The 22085-nt window shown below is 36.0% G+C and overlaps 1 protein-coding gene across 1 annotated transcript in view; it reads left to right on the top strand.

The window, feature by feature from the left end:
- LOC131068352 (uncharacterized protein At2g38710) overlaps positions 1-19205 on the top strand; it is a 29411-nt gene extending 10206 nt beyond the window's left edge. The window contains exons 3-5 of the mRNA XM_058003541.2: positions 17006-17120; positions 17407-17497; positions 18647-19205. Of these exons, the coding sequence (XP_057859524.2) occupies positions 17006-17120; positions 17407-17497; positions 18647-18846 (406 nt within the window). The 3' untranslated portion in view covers positions 18847-19205. The remainder of the gene's footprint in view (positions 1-17005; positions 17121-17406; positions 17498-18646) is intronic.
- The last annotated feature ends 2880 nt before the right edge of the window (positions 19206-22085 follow it).

Raw genomic sequence — 22085 nt, 5'->3', positions numbered from 1 at the left:
GCTGAGTCTTCAAACTATGAAACCAAATTCTCATAATCCACAGGATTTCCTATTATATTGACAATACATTTACTGAATATGTTGTTTTGATCCCCATTGCTCACAATATATTAAAATTTTTTTAATACCCACTTCTTCCAGTCTATTAGAATGATTGGGGGTGTTAGTGTAAATGGTGACAAATCCTTGAGAGATGTTCCCTTTGTTAGCAACTTAGCTGTTACTAGGATCTATAAGACTTCTTTTTGCCGCATTGTAGAGGATCAATGACCCTTCTATACACGCTCTAGACTAAAGATATGTACTTTAAGAATATTTCTTATGTATAGAGAGTCGTCAGCTGTGTTAGTTAGCAGAGGCAATAGGCCTAACTTGCCTCTTGTTCTCGAGCTATTGATATTCTCTTGAGGCCTTCCTTGGCTAGTTTTTTAACAAGAAGCATTCTAGGATTGTTAATTCAACAACTCTTGTAGTTTTTTAATATACGATTTGCATTGTGTGTATGTGGTTGGGTTTATCTCCTTTAATTTTCTTTTATTTCTCCCTAATTTTAGTACCAGATTGCTTTATTTATGGTTCTCTGAGTTAGTTTTAGCCTTTATTATTAACTATTAGAACTTGATTTATGCTTTTAAGTCACATTGGCCTACATTAGTCATTCGTGGACTGAAGTATTATTTATTAAATCATTTCCTTCTTTCTGAGAGAGAGCACCAAATTCTCTTCTGAATGTCTCAGAATCTTTGCTAAATATTTATATTAAAGGGTGAATGATTGATGATATTAAAGGGAATGAGACTGATCCTTTTCTCTCACCTCCATTAGATGTCATTTTTGGGATTATAGGAACCATGCAGGAGGCATGGTGCACAAGATGAAAAGTGATAGATTATTGTTTATTAGCAATTCCTAATCTTTATTAGCTAATTTTTTAAATTTTAATTAGCAATTTCTAAACATCATTAGTTGACAACATAGAATTCTAGCACTGTTGTGCTGCCCTTTCTCTCTTCCCCACCTTCCTCGAGGAAGCCTGCAAAATTCATGATAGTTTAGAGTCTTAGCAGCTTAGAATTGGTGTATACAGAAGAAGTACGATTATGCATTATCACCTTAATCTACAACTTAACTTCCCGATCTTAATAATGATTGCATTTAGGTATTCGTAATTAAATGATCTCGTGCAACAGAAGAGTTTAATCTTAACTTTGTGCCTACTCCCTCTTTGGTTATAGCTGCTTGTTTCATGTGAATTGTGCTTTTCATGTTGAATGATAAAAAAGTCCTGTCAAAGTATATTCTAACCTGTGCCTATGGTTGAATTTCCAAAAATATCAACTTATCCAAAAAAATTAATCATGATTATTCCTAATCCAAAGTCCATTATTTTTAATCCCTTGCTTTGACTTATTTTGTCTTTTGCAATTTTTTCTTTTCTTTTGTTTTTGAAAACCATCTCTATTTTCCTTCATTGCTGCCCCTTATTGCTGCATGAGATTTGGTTTATTTGAAATGGGCATTCACTAGCTTAGTGACCATACTCACGGCTTCCTCTGCAGGGAAAACTAAAAGGAATGCATTTGTAGCCAAGGCTGTGTCCATTCCAGCTCACCATTCCAGCTCACTTGCTTTTAGACTGAGGCTCTTTGTTAGAGATTTATCCAACTCTAACTCTACATAGATTGTAGCATAATTAGCTGATCCTTTTGCAAGGGATAGCTGTTTTGAAAACATATTTTGATCGTAGTTTGTGAGGCGGGGTGCAAGATCTTATCTATCTTAGAGCCCTGGATGGCATTTTTTCCAACAATTTGAACCCAATGTGCTAGTATTTCATGAATAGTCCAGCTATCTGAAGATCCAAGGGTCTCCTTTAAGGATCTTTTCACAACCTGGTTTATTGAATATTCACAAAAGTTGCAATAAAGTACCCCTTTGAGCATGTCTTGATTTCAAATCTACCAAAAATTCGCAAGTTTTTTCTTTGCCCATGCATAAGATTATTCTACATATAGCTGCATTCCCAGAAATCTGTGTATGAGCCCAATGGATATCATTCTCTAGAAGCTCAATTTAAGCTCTCAACACTTGTCTGTCCTCCCTTGTCTTTAGCCTTTAGGCATACATTCATCAATTTTTGGGTCTGTATTCTAATATAGCTGCATTCCCAGAATCTCTATATGAGCCCTATATTACTGTCTAGAAGCTCAATTTAGGCTCTTAATACATGTCTGTCCTCCCTTGTCTTAGGCTTCATCAATTTTTGGGCATGAAAATCTTTTACCTTTCCTTTGGTGTTTTTGATCATATTGACATGCTTATGTGTTTCCTTTGATCTGAGTCAAGTCACTGCTTGCCTAAAAGATGTTTATTGGGGGACTGATTCCCCAGTTCCTTTCTGCATGAATCCTCTCATTTTTACTCTAGCTTGATTGAACAAAAGTCCTTGAAGGGATCCTGAAATCCACAGAAGAAATTCCAAAGCATCAGGATCTCTAGAATATACCTTTCTCTTTCCTTCTGAAGCAGATAATAAAAATCAAATTGCCATGTCCCAAAGAAAGAAATATTATATTGAGGAAGGTAGGCGACAGGGTAGCAGATAGAAAAGTAGGCTGCTTGGTATGTACGCCACATAGTAGTTCACATCCCTTAAGGATAAAATACTAAATTATCAATATATACAAAAGTAATCGTTTACAATGTATTGTGTATTTTATTGTTGGAATTGAAAGTCAATGTAAAAAATCTTAAGGCCTTCAATGAAGGGCAGCTAAAATGTAATTAAAAGAAGTTGTCTCTTCCTCGTACTCATCATCTTGGTAAGTAAAAAGGTGCAAGTTGGAATACACATAAGCTAGCTACTTTGCTTTGCTTGATGCCAATTGGTTGCACTTAATTGAGTGGATGGAGGAGTATGTACTCCCAACTCCATTTAGTTGAAGAATAACCAGCAACGTATTGAAGCAAAGGGAGCTCTCTTTAGAGTTGTTAAATCAACAATTTGTAAATCAAAACTTCTAATTTGAAAATAGTAAATTTTAAAAGATAAATGAATTCATAAACTTGTGATAAAATTTTGAGTGCAAGAACTTGAAGGTGTGACAATTTGTTGCCATTGAGTGTATGACTAAGAGTGAGTATCCTTCCTATACTTGTAATGGAGAGTGGAAACAGTTTGACTAGTGGAGGCTACAAAATCGACAAATTAAATTGTAACTGCATCTTCCATATTAGGATCAAGGAAGAGTTTAGTAAGAGCTATCCTAAACCCTTCATTGACTTATGAAGCATGTTATGGTGGTATCCATGTTGGCATAACAAGGATCTCTTTATCATAATATGTGGGAGTCAATGCAAAGGCAAGAAGATGGAATGGGGTGGGCCATTTGTTTCACCGCTCAAAACAAATTGATTGCACCTCTTTGAAGAAGGTTTTTTTAGGGTCTTTGTCTTTTGCATTTATGATGGATTTCATATTCTCAATCATTAAGTCATTGCTATCATAAACCTCTCTCAAGCATGACTTATCCATGTCAGTAAAGTGGATCATACTCATGATGGGTTTAGTGAAATTAAGAAGATATTCTACATGATCCCACCAAGTGTCATCTAGGATCATTTGTGTTACATTTGTTGCCCTCTTAAGTGTTGGATTAACTCCATATGGATCATGAATGGCTAATAAACATATCAGAAAGTGCCTTTCACACCTTCACAAGTCATCTCAAAAAGATTGTGTTGGATGAAAATCTATTCACAACAACCAATTTGAAAATTAAAAACATAGAAGAATGTATATTTAATTTTTTTTTTTTAATAAAAACATAAATTTGAAAAATTGCATTGTTTGATTTACCTTCAAAAGCTTTAATTGTGAGAATGATTTAAAAATAGCTTGCGACATATGGTGATTTGTGATGAACATTTGGATCTCTTTAGCCTTAGCATAGACTTGTTTGATCCAATCTATTTTTGTACCCAAATTCTATAGAATGAGGTTGAGTGAATGCTTATCACAAAGTGTCCAAAATATATGTGAGAATTGTGTCTCAACTAACCTACTGGTACCTCTGCAATTATTTGCATTATTCGTTATAACTTGGAAAACATTTTGAGGAGCCACTTGTGAATGCATTGTATATGGATCTCAACAATGTGCATCCTTCACTTGCCCCTCACAATCCATAACTTTTAGAAACATTGCCCCTTTAGGTCACATTGTAATTACATTATGTAATGGTCAATTTTTTGCATCTATCTATCCATCGGAAATAATAGACACTTGTTTTTTTCTACAAGGCCTTAATGGGAGCTAATGAAGTTTCTATAGGTTCGATGTTTGATAATAAACTAATAAAGTGCTACACACCTTCTCATAACTTGGGCTTATGAACCCCTTTGGAGAGCTTCATTTATTTTTCTTACCATGTCTTTTGTATAGTGTGATCAAACAACATTGATGACAAACCATTTGCATAGAGGCATCTTGCAATGGTTTCGTTAGCAATATCTCTAGCATCATTAATAGCATGCACCACATTAGTAGCCTCATCTTCATTCCTACCAAAAAATGGATGGTTTTCTACCACAATATTGGGAATGTCACAGTGAATGAGATGGAAAAGTAGGTGGCCTTTGTGAGTCCCTTCCTCTCCTCAACGGATGCCTCGTTTTGTTTGCAACCATTGCATTTTCTTCCACGTGGTCTGTAATCCATTTTGTTATTTTATAAGTTGATATAGGTGACACTAGGTTTTCCTAGACAAGCTTTGTTTTTTTACCTGATTGTAGGAACTTGTATGCCACTTATCACACCCACTACATATCCAAACATATGCCCTCCCACTTGGAATCTGCACTATCATTTCTGCATGCTCAATAAAGGTGAGTTGGGTCAATTTTGAATGAGGGTCGATGGAACTAGAACTAATTTACACGGTAAAAATGTAATAGATTCTCTATGTGCAACCTACATTTTGCAGAGAGAAGTTTGAGAAACAAATTAAACTTAAATCATTTACATAACATCTATACCTCATAATTCAATCAAATAGCAAATATGAAATATGATATATCAATATATTTATATTAATAATTTTTATTAAATATATACTATACTAAGTATTGATATTTAAATATACCATTTAATATATATATTGATGGATGAGCACTACCAAGGGGGTAGCTCTTGTTACATTAATTTCAAGAAAAAAATACATCAGCTTGACATTAAATTTCTTGAAATCAAAATGTCTGAATTAAATTCTCGTTCTATTTTTAAAGGTGAACCAGAAACCTCAAGCCATCTAAGAGATCAAAGGCATGACTGATTTGGGGTGGAGAAAAAATAACTGAGTAATGCCCTAGGATAAAATTGAAGGCCTCCGTATTATTCCAGATGATCTTGTCTCTGAAAAGATGTAACACTTCCTTTTAATTGTTCTCCACCTCGACATTATTCAAGTCAAACACTCTTGCAATAGACTTCACTACAGGGTTCCTATCCGTGATTAGATGCCATTAGATAAGAACATTGCATAGATTTTACCATCATGGAAGTGCTCGTGGCCAATTGGAAAACTAGAGTAGATCATGTAGTCCTATCCAGCTATTCCAGATGTTTCCTCCAAAATTTTGGCTCAATTCGATCCAAGCACATGACATGTTTGATATTTTGAAAAATTCAGTTTGTTCGACCCATTGATTGTCCAGGAAGTTTGCTTCACCATTAGATTTCCTGAAATTGTGTTATGGAGTATTCTTCCATTTGTTCTAGCCTTGACCAAATCTTGTCAAACTAGAACAGCTATTTCCGATTTTTGTTTGTTTTTAATTTAATTGCATTGATACATATTAATGAATGTCCCTCGATTGATCAGAAATTCTCATATATATATATATACAAGAGCGGACTTAATATCTCCTTGGCCCACAGGTGGCAGACACATCTATCATCCACCATGGGGTGGCCTACCTAGTGCATGTGCTTGTCTCTGCCTCCCTATTTGTGTCACCTTATTCACCTATCTATGATTGTGACTTCAACAATCAACAATCAACCATCATAGAGGTTGGAGAAGAAACCACAATAGGGCGCCAAGAATCTTCATATCTAAGCCCAAGAGCAAACTTTATACCCACTTGGACCACATGTGGTAGACACGTCTATCATCCATCATGGGGTGGCCTACTTAGAAGGGAATCTCATATCTACTCTCCCTCCTTGTATTTCCTTCTCTTCTCTATATAATTGCTTGTTGGGGAAACAAGTAATCTAATGATTAAGGAAAAGCATTTCATATTATGGCCAATACAAAATACAAGAAATTATATATACAATATATTATCATATTGCATGCCAAAAAACTCTGTATATTAGTAATATTAAATATACTATCTAATCAGAAAGAATAATATTAAATAATAGATTAGGTTTCAATAGAGGTTTTTGTAATGTCTCCTATTGGGGTATTCCTATATTTTGCCCTAAAGTCACAAATTCCGTAGATAAGAAATGAAGTATACTTAGAAATGCACAATTGCCAACTTTAAATCTTGATTTAGATCTTGCAAACAAGTTATCATTTCTAATATCTATGAAAGATTGGGAAACACATAATCAACAATTTTTTAAGGAGAATACTAATCATCATTTTACAAATTTCTTAAATGCACATGTGAGATTCAATAAGACTTTCCCTAACAATTCATCCACATTATGGAGTTCCTTGAAAAATCATATAAGGTGCCTCGAGCCTATCCCTTTCCATCAAGCCCAAGAGCACGGAATGACACCTGCCATTTGGCCTCCTGGCCTCACCCAGGGTTGGCATACTTGATGGAACTCAGTGCTACCTGCTTCCTTATCATGTATTTCATTCTCTCCTCCATAATGGGACGGTAGATTGGATAAAGTATTAAGGAATCTTTAATATAATTTATTATACATGAATTTCATAATAGCAAGAATAGAAACATATAAATATATATTAGCAGCAGTATGTTAATTACTTATCATTTCTACATGTTATTAAGTGTAAGACATGACAACAAATCAGCAAGATAAGTCTTCTACGCATTATGAATCATAGCAAGCACCTATCAAAGTCTGCTGACAATCCTTTGATTAGTTCTGAATCAGTTATTCTGTTTGGAACGATTGAGTTTGGAACGATTGACTTGCTTGTCTCTTAAATGCTTGATTGGATCTTGCTTGTTCTCCTTCGATTCTGCATATACTCCCCTTTTCAAATCTGCTTATAACATATTTATGTATCTGCTGTTATTCTCAGAATTCTGTTTTGAAAATGGACTCCTATATCATCCTTTCTGCCTTCCATATCCTTTTATATTTTATTATTTTATTGAGGAGACACATCTCTTTGGAAAGAGACATTTATTTAAAGGGTCATGTCTCCTCATTGCTGTCTTACTATTTTAATCAGATCTGCACTTCTCCTTATAGATGAAAAATGCTCCTTCAAATGAAGTTCTCTTGTTCCTTCCTATACCTCATGTTTGAGGGAGTCACAACTTTTCATTTCGTGCCTTTTGACCCTTCATTAAACTTAACTAAATTTCAATTATTTTAATTTTATTATTAGTATTTCTTATTAAATCCTATTTTAAAATGGGGACATTACAGTTTTTAATAATAAATTAGGTTTTAAGTTTTAATAGCTTGTAGTCCGCAAGAAAAAAACAACTGCTGAAGATTGTGATAAAGGTCAATTGAAACTCGCCCTAGAACTGCACCAGAATGGATCCACTTTGTTATGAAACTTTTTCCCCAAAGTGAAAATAAAGTTATGAAAGCATTAAAAGGAGATATACATATAAAGGATAATATGGCCCTTTGGTGAAATAAAGATTAATGAAGACTATTTATGAAAATTCTTTTCAAAAAGATGAATACTTATTTTTATTAAATAAAAATTAAAAGTCAACTTTGTGAAAGGGTGTGATGGTTTGAAAACCAACCGTTAAGGCTTGTATAAAGCATTTTTGTGAGGCTTAGAAAGGGCATGGAGATCATTCAAGGACGAATAAAGTGGTTTGTTTTAAAACTTGAACCAGAATATAGAAAATCTGAGAACAGAAAATAGAGAAAGAAACACAAATGAACAAGCCCTCTTATCCTAGGAAAACCCTCCACCCAAGGGTGAAAAACCCAGCCCACTCAAAATTAACTTTATTATATCTCAGAAAAGAATACAATTGATGATAGTCTCAGAACACTATCAATCATAATAATATGAGTTTAATTCTCTATGAATCATTCAAAAATGAACTCAGTTGATACAACTTGAATACAAACCAAAACCCTTCCTATATCTGAAACTCACTAGGAAAACCCTCCACCCGAGGGTGAAAAACCCAGCCCACTCAAAATTAACTTTATTATATCTCAAAGAAGAATACAATTGATGATAGTCTCAGAATACTATCAATCATAATAATATGAGTTTAATTCTCTATGAATCATTCAAAAATGAACTCAGTTGATACAACTTGAATACAAACCAAAACCCTTCCTATATTTGAAACTCACTATGTAGAAAGAAATACACAATATTTCTGATCTGACAGACACGATCATAAGGAAGAAGAAGCCAATCAAGAAAGCTGCACATATTAGAATATCAATGAAGAGTCACACGAAGGGAGAGGTAGAGGCGGCATGGACAGTTACTTCTTCATGGACAACCTTATCACCTTCATTGACAACCTCATCACCTCCACCGATAGCCACATCACCTTCATCGACAGTCGTTGCAACATGAAGAATCACCGACAATAAACAAGGCAAGGAAGGAATGGAAGCTAAGGAGCCGATGCTAGACAAGATAAATAAGGAGCCGATAATCTCTATCGAAGCTATATCTTCAACACTCCCTCTTAGCAAGAGAGAGATCTTCATTATATCAACATATAACAAGTACACATACTTGCAACTCAGAAAATGTCAACAAAAAAACATCACAGTTTTTATTCAATAAAGTTGTTATCTCAGTATAACAATATTCATCATAGCTACTCCTAGAGGATGAGTAAAACCAAAAAAATAAAAACATAAAGCCATACACATGACTTCCACCATAGCTACTCCCAGAGGGTGGAACAAGGGATTTCACCTCGAACTTCTCTCGTAGAGAAGAACTCATTAACCAAGGGATTTCACCTGAATTTCTCTCACAGAGAAGAACTCATTAAACGAGGGATTTCACCTCGAACTTCTCTCACAGAGAAGAATTCATTAAACACAGGCAATGTATCACTGAAATTGAGACTCTCTCTCAACAAGTGCATCATTCTCCATCATACCAAGCTTTTCTCGGAAGTAACGGAACTTCACTCTCGGAAGTGGCTTGGTGAGAATGTCTGCAGTCTGCTCCTCTGTAGAAATGTACTTGAGTTCAACTGCTTTTCGCTGAACCATGTCTCTCAAGTAATGATATTTAATTTCCACATGTTTGCTTCTATCATGAAATATTGGATTAACTGAAAGTTTCACACAATTTTGATTATCACACATAATCACAGTAGGTTCCAAAGGCTGTCCAAACAAGCCTGCAAGTAATTTCCGAAGCCATATAGCTTCTCTTGCAGCCACGCAAGCTGCAACATATTCTGCTTCAGCTGTACTTTGAGCAACACAAGATTGTTTCCTGCTGCACCAGGAAATCATAGCTGAACCTAGACTAAAACAGCAACCTGAAGTGTTTTTTTTGTCATGCACACGACCTGCCCAGTCTGAATCAGAAAACCCCTGCAAGTTCAGCTCTACACACGAAGAAAATCTTAAGCAAAGTCCAATTGTACCATGAACATATCTCAATATATGTTTGTCTGCCACAAGGTGAATATGTCTTGGTTCACACATGAATCGACTCAAGGTACTAACTGCATAGCATATATCAGGCCTTGTGTTAACCAAGTACATTAAGGAGCCAATTAATTGTCTATACATAGTAATTTTTTCAGATTTACTTCCATAGGAGTCACCATAGACTTACACTCTAACATGTCAAATCTTTTCAAAATATCAACTGCATATTTACCTTGACTCAATATGATTTCATTTGGTCTTTTCCATACCTCTCCAAGGAAATAATGCAACAAACCAAGATCCTTCATTTCAAATTTTGAAGCTAAATCCTTCTTACATATGTCAATGAGATCATCATTACCAGTGAGGAATAAATCATCAACATATAGTACTAAAATCAGCACCTTATCATCACATACCTTGAAGTATAGGTTTGTATCAGCATCATTCTTTAGAAAACCCAAGCTCAAAAGATAGTGATCTATCCTTTCATACCAAGCACGAGGAGCTTGTTTAAGACCATATTAGGCCTTTTTTTCAGCCTGGATACATGAGAGTTTCTATTGTGAATAATAAAGCCCTTTGGCTGCTCAATGTAAACCTCCTCTTCAATTTTACCATTCAAGAAGGTTGTTTTCACATCCATTTGATGAAGTTTTCAACCCTTAACAGCTGCAACGGTTATGATAGTCCTGATAGAAGTGTAATATGCTATAGGTGCAAAGGTTTCTTTGAAATCTATACCTTCCTTTTGGGAAAAAACCTTTGGCTACAAATCTAGCCTTGTACTTTTCTATACTCCCAGCAGCTGCATGTTTGATTTTGAACAACTACTTAGAAGAAACCACTGATTTGTTTTTAGGCCTAGAAACAATGTCCCATACATCATTTTTCATAATAGATTGATATTCCTCTATTATGGCATCCTTCCACACTTGCTGATTTAAAACCTTTTCAACATCTGAAGGCTCAGATGACAAGATATGACTCATCAAAGATACATAACCAGCAAACTTGTGGGGTCTTTTGCTTTCTCTGAAAGTACCACGAGGGGCTGCATATTTTTCAGCATCTTCCATAGTATGTCTAGCCCACAAAGGTATTTTCTTGTTAGCTGAACTAATACTGGGACCTGCTGAAGTAACTATAGAGTCAACTGGATCAATTGGATCAGCTGAATCAATAGGATCTTCTAAATCTGTAAACTCCCTCTGAATGTCTGAAGATGGTTTCGGATCAGTTGTGTCTAAATCTTGAGGGTGCTCAAAATCTTCTTTATCAGCTTCTTTGCTAGATTCTTTGAATTTCATGTAAGCTACATCTTCATCAAAAGAAACATCCCTGCTGATCTCAATTTGTTTTTGTCCTGGAATGTAGATTCTATATGCTTTTGAAGAATCACTATAACCAACAAAGATGCCTTTCTTGCCTAAAGGTTCTAATTTAGATCTTTTCTCTTTAGGAACATGAATATAAACAAGGCATCCAAAGATTCTGAAATAACTTACATCTGGTTTGATACCTGTAAAGGCTTCTTCTGGAGTCAAGTTGTTTAGAATTTGATGAGGACTGCGATTTTGAATGTGAACTGCTGTCCTGCAAGCTTCGGCCCAGAGAAATGTTTTAAGACTTTGGTCATTAATCATAGCCTTTGCTGCTTCAACAATTGTCCTATTCTTCCTTTCAGCCACACCATTTTGTTGAGGATTATAAGGGACACAAAACTCCCTCTTAATCCCAGCTTCAATACAAGTTATGAAAAACACCAAAAACATATTCTCCTCCATTATCAGATCTAAGAATTTTTATTTTCTTGCTAGATAGATTTTCAACAAGAGCTTTGAACTCTTTAAATCTGGACAAAACTTCATCAGAGTCTTTAGACTTAAGAAAGTAAATCCAACACTTACGAGAAAAATCATCAATAAAGGTGACATAATACCAACAACCACTAAGAGAAGCAATTGACATAGGTCCACATAAATTAGAATGAATTAATTCTAGAGCATTCTTTGCTCTACTTTCACTACTATGAAAGGTGCTCTTAATGTTCTTACCTAGAGCACACCCCTTGCAAACACCTTCATGGTTTTGATTTAGCATAGGAAGACCAATGACAACCTTCTCCATTGAAGACAAAGTCTTGAAATTTAAATGACCAAATCTTTTATGCCACAACTCACTTGAACTTGAAGAATCATGAGCTAAGACTTGAATTGGATGAGATGAAAGGTTGTAAAGAGTATCATGACGAACACCAATAACATGAGCTGATTGAATACTAGAGTTCTTCTTCCATGCAAGTACTTTTCCATCAGCAAAAGCAACATGATAACCTTTGTCTTCTAATGCAGAAATAGAAATAAGATTCCTCTTAATACTAGGAACAAATATGACATCACTTAAATGAAGAGGAATACCAGAGTCCAACCGAAAAGAAGTATAACCAGCACCTTTCACACCTAAAACACTGAATTCTAGAAAGGTCCTTCCACTTTTTCTTGGCAATAGGAGCTGACTCATCATTCTTGTCTCTGAATCTTTTGAAGTTACCTTTCTTTCCTTTCCCCTTAGATGCATGGGCAGCAAGCACATGATCATCTTCATCATGAGATTTGCAACCATAACCTCTTGCTTCTTGTCTGCATTCTTCCTGAATGCAATCTGCCCTCAACCTATCAAATTTAGGAAGATCATCTCTTCCACTAATGCCTTGAATGAAGGATTCCCAGGAGATTGGAAGTCCATTCATAGCTAACATAACCGAGTCTTTATCAACAAAAGTATCTCCAATTGCGTTGAGCTGATCTTTTAACTCAGAAATCTTCATGAAATAAGAAGTAACAGATTCTCCTCTAGACATTTTCACATGCAGCAGTTGACGCCTAAGGGCTAAAGCTCTGCTGGTATTGTTGAATTCATAAAGATCCTTTAGAGTCTGAAACATTTCCTTAGCTGAATCCAACTTAGAGATGATAGGCACCTGATGATCTTTAACAGAATCAATCAGAATTTTCTTAGCCATGGTCTTGTTCTTTTTCCATTGAACTTTCTGTGCATCAGCAGAAGGTTCTTCTACATCTTTCGAGACATAGTCAAGGAGATCATTCTCTTTTAGAGTGATCAGAATTCGAAATTTCCAAGAAGAGAAATTTGACGAACCATCTAGTCTATCTTCCACTTTCAATTTGTTCACCATAGTGAATGACTTGGGCAAACAACTGAAAGAAATAAAGAACTTAAAATTCTGGTTCTGGATCGATCTTCTAGACCAGCTTTGATACCATGTTAAAACTTGAACCAGAATATAGAAAATCTGAGAACAAAAATAGAGAAAGAAACACAAATGAACAAGCCCTCTTATCCTAGAAAAACCCTCTACCTGAGGGTGAAAAACCTAGCCCACTCAAAATTAACTTTATTATATCTCAGAAAAGAATACAATTGATGATAGTCTCAGAATACTATCAATCATAATAATATGAGTTTGATTCTCTACGAATCATCCAAAAATGAACTCAGCTGATACAACTTGAATACAAACCAAAAACCTTCCTACATCTGAAACTCAGTATGCAGAAAGAAATACACAATATTTTTGATCTGACAGACACGATCATAAGGAAGAAGAAGCCGATCAAGAAAGCTGTTGAATAAGAAGACGTGACAAGTAAGAATGACAAATATAACATATCGGAATATCAATGAAGAGTCACACGAAGGGAGAGGTAGAGGCATGGACAGTTACTTCTGCACGGACATCCTCATCACCTCCACCGACAGCCTCATCGCCCCCACAGACAGCCACATCACCTTCACCGACAGCCGTCGCAACATGAAGAGTCACTGACAGTAAACAAGGCAAAGAAGGAACGGAAGTTAAGGAGCCGATGCTAGACAAGATAAATAAGGAACCAGTAATCTCTATTGAAGCTATATCTTCAAAAGTTTGGTGGGCTATGGGCATTGGAGAACATGTCAACATAGGGTATACCTTGGATTGTTCTAGCTAGGGTGTTGTGCGAGTAGGCATGGTGCAATGTAGGCACACCTCTTTGTGTGAGTAGGCACACAGCTGGTTTACACATGACCTCTAGAATGTGCCATAGCAAGGGCCAGTACCACTAAAATTTTCCTAGGGTGAGAGTGGCCTTTCCAAGTGTTGTCATTCAAATAAGTATTGAAACCAGTGATGCTAAAAGATACTGGGGATATTATAAATATGATTTTGTAGTTAATCTGATTGAATTATATGGATCAATGTGTTATTCAATTTAATTTATACTTTGGAACTCTTACTAAATTATCATATGTTGTCTTTTACATTGGTTATTCATGTCTATTTTAATAACATTACATCTTGTAAATTATCTTAATTCTAATATTTAATCTGTTAAATCTGCTACTAATATGTAAATAACTTGTAGATAAAATTGACATTACACACTTGGTCAACTGAAACTACTGTCCCTAAAAACCCCCTTTGTTGCTTTCGTCCGTCAACATGTTTGCAAAAATGAATGAAAATGAAGTTTGCATCACATTTTAGGGGTTTATTCCAAAGAAACGGGACTCGCCCGGACTCGCCCAGACTCGGCGAATCCGAGTACGAGTCATGCTCGGCGAGTCCTAGGGACTTGGACTCAGACTTGTCCGAGTCTGGGGAGTAAACTCGCCAGACTCGTCGAGTTGGCGAGTCTGGCTCAAAATCACCAGACTCGGCAAGTCTGGCTCAAAATCACCAGACTCGGCGAGTCCTGAGCCCCAGACTCGGCTACTGGCTGGGTTAATAAAATGACAAAAAAAAAAAACATTTTAAAAAGTTTTTTTAAAAAGTAATAAGTTTTTTTGGAAGGGCGAAATTTGACATTTTGGTCTCTTCGTCAGGATTATTTTATGGAATATAAAATTTAAGTATAACTTATACTTTAAGTTATATTCCATATATACTGTTAGGATGTTTGAGAGTGGTTTCGGGCCTCCAGGAGTTATATTGCAAAATCTAGTTTTTGGAGGATTCTTCAGTTTTCCAGACTTAGTCAAATTTCAAGATCAGGACATTCCAGACTTAGCCAAATTTCAGGGCATTTGAAGATCAGGATGACATTCCAGACTTTATCACTCACCAACTCGACCTAGCTTGGACCTTCAAGAATGATACTCACTCACTAAGCAAGACCCAATTAGCAACAAGAGCAAAACTAGGCCCTAAGGAAGATTCTCAAAGAAACCCTAATTTAGACTTGTAATAAGTTTTTTTGGCCTCACGGGGCGCTGCCCCTCGACCTCGCCCTGTATCGCGACAGGGAGCGCACAAGGGGTGCTGCCCCTTGACCCCACCTTGGGGGCGCTGCCCCCAAACCCCCGTCGAAAAATATGGGGGAAATTGCGTCCATATAAGTAGAGAAAATTTAACCTCCGAGTCTGACACTGATTGGATCGACCAGGTAGATATAGAGGTTGAGACTGTAGCCATGGCAGAGGAGGAGCGGAGAGCACGAGCACAGACAGGAGATTCAGAGGCAGATAGTGACACGGATGTTCCTGATGTTGGTGAGCATGGCATGGTGTCACGGGGAGCGGCTATGGCAGTTGAATCATCCAGGACCTACCTTGGACGCCTTCGCAGGGGGCCGGGGCCGGAGGGTGCAGGCTCCTCTGAGCCATAGACTTGTAGTTGTATTTACCTTTGGTATTTGTATGAAACATTTGATGATGATCATATGATGACATGGATTTTTTATTCCATGAGTTTTGTAATATTGTATACATTTGACAATATTTATATATCTATGTTTGTTATTTTCTTCAGCTACAATTTACGTTTATGCTTATGTGATTGATGTATACTTGTGTATGTAATCAAATGAGCCGAGTTTGATGATGATATTGTGTCTTTAAGGTGTATTCAATAAAGGGTGTCTGAAACAAGTTTTAAATATTTAAAAATCTCTAAATTTCTTGAGTTTTTCACTATCCGGAGTCCAGCTGAGTCTGGAGCCGAGTCTGACGCCGAGTCCCGAGTCCGAGTCCGAGTCGGCCTTGCCGAGTCCGTGCCGAGTCCGAGTCCCGTTTCTTTGGTTTATTCACCTTTTTTGTGTTCGGAAGAGTAAAAATGGTACTAACACTTGGAATTGCTATCTTGTAGTTGGGTTTGCATTGGAAATGAGGGGTTTATCATGGGTTTGTTTTGAGATGGAAAATTTGGAATTGTGGACTATTTGAACCTGTATCCAATGTTGGGATATTTCATACTCGGAATTGGTGGGTAAAATTGCTGATTTGGCAACATAGGATACATGTAAACATTTTCTAATATTTAGAAATTGGTCAATCTTTGGGCAATACACTATTGTCCTAAATTGAGCTCTTAGGATGTTAATTGAAGGGTGGGCAAAAGGTAAAGAAGGGAAGTTTTATTTGCTTCAGAGGAAATAAATATGGAAAGCATTTTCCAATATTTAGAAATTGGTCAAGTTTTTGCCTTAAAAATATATTAATGGAACTGAAATTTCAGTTAAAGTAAATTTTTAGGAGCTGATGTGAGGACTTTGATTGATGGGTGGGCAAAAAGTAATTAAAGAGGGGATAAATGTGAAAAATAATTTTAATATTTAGAAATTGGTCAAGTTAAATTGAGCGCTTGGGATCTTGAGGGAATGGTGAGAAGAAGGTTATAAAATGAAGCTTTAGTTGCTCATAGAGGAAATGAATGTGAAAAGCATTTTCTAATATTTAGAAATTTCAAATTAGTCAAATTTTTGGCAATATTTTTGGAACTGAAATTTGATTTCAAATTGGTATAGGCATTCAGAATTGAGCTCATGGCCACTTGTTAAAGGGTGGGCAAAATGTAATTGCATCAGATTTGTGAGGAAAAACCTTTATAAACGACAAGAGAATTGTATATTCATGCATAAGCATCGATAATTATTAATTGTTTAATCTTGCCTACTTCTTGCCTTATATCTTGATTCCATTATATTTTGTTGTTATTTTGAAGCTTGATGTAGAATTGATCAGAATTCTGAAGGTTTAGAAGTTTGTGATTAGTTTTGATATCAGATCTTAGTTTGGTTAAAGTTTGTTATATCAGATTTATCCTCATGTAGCTTTTGTGTTGTTTGAGTTATCCTTAGCTGAAGAAGTTTTAAATGACAATTTTTGTTGCAGCGCCTTACGTGACCGCCGCTTCCCACCTATACAAGCCAGGGAAATACCATACTTGCAATGCACTGTGTCTATACTAACAGATTATGAGCCCGCAGCCAATTATCTGGACTGGGAGGTGCTTTTCTTGATAAATTACTCTCCATTCTTTTGGTTATTTCTTTCTGAAGCTAATATACCCTTCTTGATTTGATCATGTGTGGGACATTTTATAATTAAGAATATCTAACTAAAACACTTGGTTTGAGAAACCATAAAAATGCTTTGTCCAAGCCTTGTGAATGGACTGATCTTTTTGAGCAAGCAGATTGGTATTCTGCTCTTCTGTCGGGTATCAATAATTATTTTGAACATAGTTTTATTATTTCTACCTGTATTGAAATCTTGTTTTATAATGCCTACAGGTTGGGAAGCATGGTATGATTCTGGAGTTCACTGATCCAGATAATACAAGGCGCAGTGCAACTTATTTGCCTGAGGTGGCTGCACAAGAAGGTGCACCATTATAGATGTTAACATTTATTAATAGTTAAGATCCCTCTGTCTGAAGGGCATTATTTGTTTTTTGTAAGTCTCATTTCATGATAGTTGCAATTTATGCTATCAATTTTAGAGTTTAGTAATTGATATGAGGCTAAATTGGTTCTGAGATGAAATAATAAGGGTCAGGGGAAGAGAACTGCCTTCATGTTTCTGGGCTGAAGGGTATAACAACCAACCCAAAATGCTTGCGGGTTAAGTCTGTGATTTAACAGCCAATTTTAATCTGGGTTTTGGGGAGGGAAACTTTTCTGGATTTTGGGGACAGCTATTAAATAATCCATAAAACTAATATTTGAATATTTAAGATTCAAATAAATTACAATTACCTGAAAATAAATTAGACAAACTAAAAGGAGCTGAAATTTTAAATTTGAATAAGTAAATATATCTAATTAAAAATATAAACATGTGCCCATCCAAAGTACATAATTTGTAATGTTCCCTTGTGGGATTGCCCCTGCCCTAAAATCAATTCAACTGGAATGACCATCATAAGATGGTTGTGTCATAAATCCCTTCATGCAGATGCTATTTGAAGGCTTTTGCTATTACCCTTCGCAGATTTCATATTTGGGGAACTGCCTTCCTATTTTTGGAATTGCCTATGGAGGAAACTCTCAAACTACCCATGAAATAAGCGTTATATGGGATTACTATTTAAACAGATCTACAATACGTTATTCAAACATGATAAGCATATTCATCTTTTGTTTATTTAGGGCCATCTTTGGGTTTGTAAGCTGGTAGAACTTTCTATCGAGATTTAGAGAGGTACAACTTGACATTTTGATCTGGGATATTTGCAAGTTTTTGATATTGCGTTAAACTTGGAAATTTTAATAATAGTGAACATGTTTTAGTTGGAGGTAAATGATCTTTTATTTAAGGGCTCACTCGGCCAGGTTGTAGTTCATAGATTGATCTTCACAGTATGTGTTCTCCATAGTATTCTTTATCTGAGTTATTTTTCCGTAGGAAAGTATTTAATTTGGAAGTTGATGTAAATGGCTTGATAATTGATGTTTGATAATTATACCGATTGTGTGAGAAGTCCTTGGATCAATTTACATTGCTGTCTTCTGATGTATTGATTGTACACAGGTTGGACAAAGATTGAGACAATTGATTCCCTCATGCACAAATCAGGTTATATGGGTGTTATCACTGAGAATCTACGTAAAAGAGTTCGCATTACACGATATCAGAGCACCCTTTTCACCATGCATTACAGTGAATATGCAGCATATGTTAAGAGAGCAAGAGGTGCTGCTCCTCTTATTGGTGCCAAGTCATATCACTGATGACAGGGATTGACTCAAAACATGGTTTCTGTTTTATATCATTGTTTTGCATTAATAAAATTTTGGTAAAATGGACATGGAGGATTATTGAATGACATGATCTATCCATTTACAGTTGGATTGGAAACTTTTAAGATCCAAACCTGCTGAGTCCATTTTCATTTCTCTGGTACATGCATAATTATTGCTGATCTCAACACTTGCAGAAATGATTCTGTGAGAAGTGTTGTAATGTCTGGGGCTGTTGCTTCCATTTATTGAAGCAAAATGCCTTTGAAGATATTTATATGAAGACTCATTTTGCAAATATTTAAAAAATTCTAAATTTAATCCAAATACTTTATCCATTATGTTTATCATTTTATTGTATCATTGCTATGGCTAACTTAGTAAAATCTCATGGTAAAATCTATGTAAAAGCTTGCACTTTGTTAAAAGGCTTTCTCCACATATACAAATTGAGTTAATATTAAAAGATTTAACTTACTGGCACTGGCAAATAATCTGATTTACAGATCAGAGCATTGACTACAATATAACAAGAGCTTTTTATCATTAACATTCTTTAAAGATGAGAATCTTCCTTTTGATATTCATCCCCTAAAATATCATACACCCAGTAATGTTAGTTGTCTTAAGATGTCATTATGTGTCCTGTTTAAGTATGGTCAATCATTACTCATCTTGTTCTTGTTGCTGTGTATTTGACAACCATTTTTGAGTGACAAACTCTTTTTGAATGCTTGTTTTTTCCCTATTTGGCAACTTCTTAAGAAGTGTTTGGCATATTTGCCCTTGTCATGCATCTCTCATCCAGTTGTGTCCATTTTTCTCCAGTGATGTGTAGCAAGTACTACATGGTTGGCGTCTTTTGCCTGTTATTCTTATGGGAATGAACTCTTCATTTTGTAGAGTTGCCCGCTTCAGCAGGTTACTGAAGATTTTCCCTCAGGCCTATTCAGCTACATATGTTGCTCCTTGTTGCCTATGACCTCGACTGAGATTCTTGTTTTGAATGTATATTTCATCAGATAAAATAGGTGGGAAACGTGGAATGCTTACTTCTGAGCGTTTAAAACAATTTAATGTTTACAAATTGTAAATGCTTGCAAAGAGATTCTATTTGAACTGACCGTCTGTATTTTTAATGAGCATAGGAGAACACAGCTTTTTATTCATTAGGTACTTTGTATTATGTTATATGATCAAGACATGACCATTGGTTGGATTTTTGATTGGGAACTGCTGTATAAGTTTATCATTGACCATCGGTTGGATTTTTGATTGGGAACTGCTGTATAATTTAATCATTGCATCAAACTTCACTCACATGTGCCTTATAATTTGGTGGTGGCGATATTCCAAAATGCTAGACGGGCTTATACTTGCAAGAAATAATGTGGAGTTGATCTGTTGTGGTGGACATTGTTCGGTAAATTGTGTTGAGCATTTACTGCCTAAAACTGTGGATAGGAAGCATTAAGAAGATAAGGGCCTATTTATGTGGGGGGTAAATCCATCAAAGTTGACTACTGTCATCCGCTAGGCCTAGCACTTTTAGAAAACCTGTTCGGGAAGATGGCAACCCGGTTGGGAAGTTAGTTTTGATTAAAACGTTGCTCAACGGCAAATAAATTAAGTGAGAAATATTGAACTGGAGATGAATATATCTGTGGATTGCTTTTGGGTAAGACTGGATGATTAGTGACTTAAAAGACAGTATTTTGAACAGTGAATGTGATCTTGAAGAATGATAGAATTTCCGTGTATGAACTACATTGTCATGGCTATACATGGAAAACTTTGATTAAGAATTTATATTTGGATTAATGTCTAATGAAACGGGGTTTTTTTGAATGAGGACAACGAGTAAGAGACAATATTTCCAGAGTCCATGTTAGTGAAATCAAGAATGCTTCTTGATGCAATGATTTAGAGTAATTTACATTAACATTTTGGATCATTCCTACACGGTTTGCATCCAGAAGCATTCGTGATTTCCACGATAATGAAACATCGAATCAAGATTATTCATTGAATGAGGACAATGAATAAGAGATAATTTTTACTAACTGTCCATCTTAGTGAAATCAAGAATGCTTAAGAGTCTTTTACATCAATATTTTGGATCATTCTTACATGGTTGCATCCATGATTTCCACGATAATGAACATGGAAGATTTTTTATTTAGGCAAATGATGTCCATAAGTTTATTGGGAAAATATAACTAGGCAATGTAAATTTAATGTCGTGTATGCATCGAGTTTGGCCAGTGTGTAGGTCAAAGGTGGAGGACAACCGAGGTAGAAGGTAGTAAGTAATATGTTTATTGAGATGGATGAGTCGGTGGGAGTTGCTTAGTTGGCAGCAAGACATAGAGAACTGTATAAATTCGTCAGATTAATGTCTGCAAAGCATAGACCCCAACGCCATGAACTACTTGACAATCAACTTGGAGTGACTTAATATCGATACGACATACCAATCAATGCCCAAGAAAAATAATAACCTTTAAAGCGGAAGAAGCCATGATGAATGGGCACAACTAAGTAGGAAGAAATCTGGATGGAAGGAACGGGCAGTGGAAGAAAGTGAAAATTCAGGTGGAAGTGGGGAACACAATGGCCGAGGCCACTGTGATAGGGCATGAACTACAAACCCAGACAAGGGAATTAGAAAATGACAACCAGATTCCGAGTCCCTTGAAATTGAGCAAGTCCGAGGAAAGAAAAATGATGGTGGCGAGGTGAACGAATCGAAGGAAAAATAAAATCGGACAATGAGTTCACTAACGTTTTGGCCTGTGAGGAAATGCCAAGCATATGCGAATGGTGATGGAGAGAAATGCAATGAGACAAGGAGAAACAAAGGCACAAAGGATGTTAGTTAAGTGAATGTAGGTCAATTTGAATTCACAGAACTAACCAGTATGAAAAGGATGAAATTAACTAGCAGAAGAAAATGGAGCATTGAAATCGTTGGAGAAAGGAGGAAGGGTGAACTGGAAATCGAGTCGGGATTGGCGATGAGGCGAACGGAGCATCTAATTGTGGTTAGTAGCATATGGAAACATTACCCAATACCCCCATATGGCACATCGTACTCAACGAGGGTGGCCGTGTGGAAAAATCATACACAGAGCATATGGAAACGTTACCCAATACCCCCATATGGCACATTGTACTCTCAATGAGGGTGGCCGTGTGGAAAAATCATACACAGCACCTTCGTTTGGTGA

Source organism: Cryptomeria japonica, chromosome 11 (assembly GCF_030272615.1).
Source record: "Cryptomeria japonica chromosome 11, Sugi_1.0, whole genome shotgun sequence".
Taxonomy (NCBI): domain Eukaryota; kingdom Viridiplantae; phylum Streptophyta; class Pinopsida; order Cupressales; family Cupressaceae; genus Cryptomeria; species Cryptomeria japonica.
Note: the sequence above shows the minus strand (reverse complement) of the source record. Positions and strands in the feature narration are given on the sequence as shown.